This window comes from Loa loa (assembly GCF_000183805.2).
Source record: "Loa loa unplaced genomic scaffold supercont3.44, whole genome shotgun sequence".
NCBI classification, from domain to species: domain Eukaryota; kingdom Metazoa; phylum Nematoda; class Chromadorea; order Rhabditida; family Onchocercidae; genus Loa; species Loa loa.
Genome location: NW_018108224.1, coordinates 274,656 through 280,115, shown reverse-complemented (window position 1 = coordinate 280,115; position 5,460 = coordinate 274,656). Strand labels below are relative to the sequence as shown.

The 5,460-nt window shown below is 31.4% G+C and overlaps 1 protein-coding gene across 1 annotated transcript in view; it reads left to right on the top strand.

Moving 5' to 3' along the window:
• The window catches only part of LOAG_17148 (inwardly rectifying potassium channel), a gene marked incomplete at both ends in the record, with an annotated part of 5,422 nt that extends 4,364 nt beyond the window's left edge, over positions 1-1,058 (top strand). The window contains 3 exons of the mRNA XM_020449807.1: positions 143-253; positions 656-801; positions 971-1,058. Coding sequence (XP_020306625.1) covers positions 143-253; positions 656-801; positions 971-1,058 — 345 coding nt within the window. The remainder of the gene's footprint in view (positions 1-142; positions 254-655; positions 802-970) is intronic.
• Between the last annotated feature and the right edge of the window lie 4,402 nt (positions 1,059-5,460).

Here is a 5,460-nt window from a genome sequence, read left to right as displayed (position 1 = left end):
GCTACTGTTACATGAAGAGGGACTTCAAACATGCAACAATTAACTGTATTTAGTATTCCTTAATTTAAAACATTTCATGGCAAAGTATTTTTTGGCAATCTTTTTTTTTTTTTTTTGTCAGAAAAATTTCTTTTTTTTACAGAAGAATTCAGAATTCATTGAGCATGATAAACGGATCGAACATCCATCAGAAGATGCGCTCTCAACCGAATCAACGCCAACACCTTTACCATCACCTTACCTCACTGCAAATGTCTGCTCGACAAATCAGTTCAATTTTCAAAATGGCAAGGAACAGTTTAAAATTCAACTTATGTTTATTTTTATTTTAAGCAACGGATGCAAATTTTCCTGTAGATTTAACATGGGAGATTTATCAAAATGCTTCACCCCAATTTATTGCAAGTTAAATATCTATGATATTATCACAGAAAAAAGAAAAAAAAAACATATTGCGATATTAGCGATGGTCTCTTCTTGCTTCTGTTTTCCCACCTTTCCTTTTATCGATCCTGTCTCTTTTTACCGTCTAATTCCTCGCTTCTTTAAGGTAGCCAAAACTACAGCGATAATTCTTGCTGTAATCATAGTGAAAGATATGAAAATGAGTGATTGAGATAATTGATTGTGAAGTTACCATTGCTTTTTTTTGCAGGAATATATACAGTCATCAGCTCCAACAATTATTGTGCAGTGCCCTTCAAGTTGTAACTCACCGGGCCATCCATCAGATTCAATGTTACAATGCAAATGTGACAGTAATAAATCTTCATCAATATTGTCATCAACCATTACAAGCAGGTAAAACAATAAATATAAAGATGCTGCTGTTCTTTTAGTAGTATAAAATTTTGGAATATATCAGATCAAGTCAATGCTTTATCACGAACATATCTATATGCAAATTACTTAATTTATAATGATTACCAATTAAATCCTCAATAATTTAATAAATGACCATTGCTTTTAGTTATCCGGATTTGCTAACACATCCCAGTACAACCTTATCTGGTTTGGAAGAAAAAAGTAAAAACTGTGATTTCTCGACAGTAATTTAGTTTCTAAAGTAAATATTATATGTTGTCAGACTAGTCAATTACAAATACTATGCTAGTAAGGTGTGTCTTACTGTGTCTCTTCTCAATTTTATCTCTTTTTTAAAATTAAGCAATCTGTAGCATTGTAGAAAAAGCAAATTTTCGAAAGATATTACATGTATCTGTAAGAGTGATTAGATATGAACATATAAGACAGAGAGAGAGAAAACCAAATCCAGATAAATCTTTTGAAGAATTGGAAAAGCGGAAGTGATGCAAAGTTTACAGTTGTGTCCTTTAAATTTCCAAAAATCAGTCAAATTAATAAGTCATAGTTTTAATCTGTAAGATAATCAAGTTGCAATCATTTGCAGTGTATGAAAAATATCTAAATAATTATTTTATCTTTGGTCTGATTTAATTAATTTTATCAGAAGAATTTTTCGATAATTGAAGGAAAATTCAAATGTGTTCCATGAAGTTAAAATAGTGTAGCACATTCATAACAAGACCTTTTTTTTATGAGGAGGTAAAAATGATTAATTCTGATTAAAATATGAAGAGATAAAATTGAAAGATTCCTGCCAAAGATAACATTCTGTCCTACCCACCCATCCACTCAACATCTTTTATACTTGCCAAGAAGGATACTGATGATACTGCAAATAGCATGCAATGCAATTCTCCTCGATTTACCAAATTTGGAAGCAATCATTTATATTTTCATTACTTCTTTTTTTTTATTAAACCCTACACTGATAAAATGATCCCAATGAACTGTGAACAGTTTGTAATGAAAGTGAAAAACGCTCAATTCTTTGATTCACGCAATAATCATGCCATTTAATTTAGACACTTCATGAATTTTCATCTTTTTTTAATATTATTAACAAAATTTGCTTGAATTCTGAATGAATTGTCATGCTTTGATGTAGTTATAAAATGTATAATGTGTGGAAAAGGAATCCGTTCGTTTTTTTTGATTTATTTCAAAAGAGTTCACATTATTCGGAAATATTCATTGTACAAAAAAGTCAGGCAAAATAGCATTCGTCTGTAAAGCAAACATGATTATGATATCATTTTCAAGAGAATATATGTCCTTTGCTGTCGTCTTAACACCTTAACAGAATTTTTAAACACCTTAACAAAAACAGAATTGAATTTTTAATACCTTAACGGAAAACAATTGAATTTCCTTTAAAAATTTCTCTTTCTGCATAGAATTCGTACAATTAGTTTGCTATTTTCCATATCATTGATGATGTTACCAAACAATAATTTCAGGGATTTCATTTATTTTTTTTCCAAGATATCGCCATGTAATAGTTTAGTAACAAGTGAACAATCAGTGGCTCAAATTCAGCAAATTCGTTTTTATTAGCATGTAAGAATGAGTCCTCTTATCGGTGATTACGGTTGACAAGAATGAAGGGTCAATAAATGAGGGAAAATATCATACCTTGGACTAATCGATCTACACTTGTCGGTTGCTTTCAAAATCAACTAATATTGCTACATAAAAATTCATCTCACAAAAATGTGGGGTGATAATGGCGATTATGCGAAGTTGATCGACATGACCCCATCCATCTTCCTCTTGCATTTGTTCCTTTGCACAAAAGAAGGAATAAAGAGGGGAAGAAAAAGCATCCTATCGATGTTGATGTCATCATGACTCATCCTGATTTCACCGATCAACAGATTGATAAATGATGACATGTGCTGATCTGTTGACCGATGAAATCAGTGTATGCAATTGCATTAAGCTTTTTTCCAATTAGCTAAGGATTTGCTTGATTCAATTTAATGAATGATGCAAGAAGAGTTAAACATTTTTCAAATTCATGCCGCAACAAAATCAACAATCTTTGGTCGATTACTTTTATATATATAAAAAAAAAAGAAGCAATTGATTTTTTTTCGTGAAATTTTTGCTTTTTTAAAGTCTTCATTAGTTCCACTACCAAAATGCATTCATTTTACAACGACATAATGTCCTATTAGCCGTGTTGAAAAATGGACGAGAAATATTATGCGAATGCAGCGCTGAAATATTACTTACATTTTGAAGTAGTTTATACCGGATCCCGGATGGCAATATTCCCAAATTGTCATCGTCCCACCGAGCCTTCAGATTCAGAAGCATAGAGTGTTCGGTCATGTACGTTGTCCCAGTATCACCGAACAATCATCTGCATTAGGAAGCTCCAATACTACTTTATTCTTCACCATACTCCTCCCGTATCATTACTCAATTAAGAGTGTCGACCGCTAATTACTGTTGTTACGGTATCGAATCCATATCTTTTCCCTGCTATAAGCTTTCTGACCGCAGCGAATACTTCTAATTTCACCCTTTTTAACTTTACGATAATCGTTACTTAATGTAAATTAGATTTCAGATTATTTTTCAATATCAATAAGTTTGTATTGTCAAATTTCTCCAATTGACTTACTATATCTAATAGTAAGATATGTTTACGAGCCAAAATTCATCAATGGACAGTTTGCGCTTTCTCATATCCTAACCCTACTGAATATCCATAAAGTAGTGATGAATTCATTTCTGTTCCTCATCGATGTCCACTTGATTAACATTTCGTTCAGAAGAACACGGTGAGCTTGTAAAGAATGCTTGTTTAGTCTATTCCCAACCGAAAAACCGAAAAAAAAAGCAATGCATGTTTTTGAAAACACGTAGTTTCCTAATCGATTATATTTCTGACTATACAACCACCTGTCGAATCGTTCATGACCATTAAAATTGGTTTAGCAATATGGTATATACATTGTCCACTCTTTCATCCTATTGCCATAAACGCTTTAATTCCTGAGTTATAAGATAGTATTTGTTGTTTACACACAGCAATAACCGTTTCCTTGTGAATTTCTTCCTTCATTATCAATTCCAAATTAATTCGAACTTTAAACTTCTTACACTCTCACTTTTTGTATTTTGTTGCATGGAAAGATTAATGATCAATTAACACTGAACTGGATGAGAACCAAAAAATAGTATTGTCCCATCACTGCTTTTAAATCATTATAGATAAAGGGAAGCGGATATCAGTAAATATTTCAATTGCAATTTCCCTATTAAATATATCAGAAATATCTCTCTATTTATTCATTTATTAGTTAGAATTATTATTTGAAACGATTTTCGCATTGATAAAGATTTTTGCCCAGTTACACCAATAGTTTCCAGCCTTTTTTTTTTGACCACGGACCACTTAACTATTTCTTTGTAGCAAAGATTACGAAGTTGTGAAATAATAAATTTGGTTAACTTAAAGATAAACATTAATCAAAACCTTCAACCTATTAGTTCACCAAATATTGATAAGAACAGCCCCCTGTGTTTTCTACTGGTGTTGCCACCATATTTTAGTTCTCGCGGAATAACGGTTAGAAATCATTGAGTTACCTATGAAGCTAAATTTAAATCACTTTATTGATCATTAGATCAATTGCCTGATCGATTTGCATATTGCTACTAGTATTAGTAGCAGTTGTCTAGCAATTTACCCGTATCAATATTTCGAGTTATCTCAAGTAACTGTTCACAGTGCGCAGTTTTTACGTCTGTTCTTCGCTATTCTTTGAAATTTTCTGGAAAAAGAAAAAATTTGCACAAAAATGGTGTAATTCATTATATTGCCTTCTGCATGAAACTTTTCGCTCGACTGATACCTTTTACTTATCTCCAGGAAATTGGTTTTCAAAGAATTGTTGCTTCTTAGCTTCAACTCTTTAAATCATTTTCAAACATTTGGAATTTTTGTTAATTTGCCCCGTTCAGTAACGGCTTATATTTATTGAAATGCAAAGATTTCGTGCTGTTATTGTTAATTCAATTAAATCTCAATTAAAATTTTCATCGAAATTATCGAATATGGCAATTGTCATTTTTGTTGGAATTAATTCAGAAGAAACTTTATCTGCAGTTATGTTATTTGAAAAAAAAAGTCTATACATTATCGATTACACATCAAAACAATCAGTCAAATAGCAAAATAATAAATTGATAAGTGAATGGCAGTTTGGGTTTAAAATGTACTGGCAACGAAATGATAAAATTTGAACTTCAGAAGACCCACCGTCCCAAACTTAAAACTAGAATAGATGAGAAAAACAACATACTTCACATTGCATTGTATTACAGGATTTCAAGATACATTATGAAATAACGTGGTACAATGCAACAACAGTAATTGCAATACAAAAGGGAATATATGCAAATTTAATACCCGACGTATTTTTCCAAGTTATTAGTTTGAGAAGTTAAATTTGTAAAATTTTTGGTGATAAATATACCATTCATAATGTATGAACAATACATGAACTGCTAAATAAACAGCGGCGATATTTGGGAAATCCAAATTTACAAGTTTTGTGCACCAATCAGATTTATAAGTAC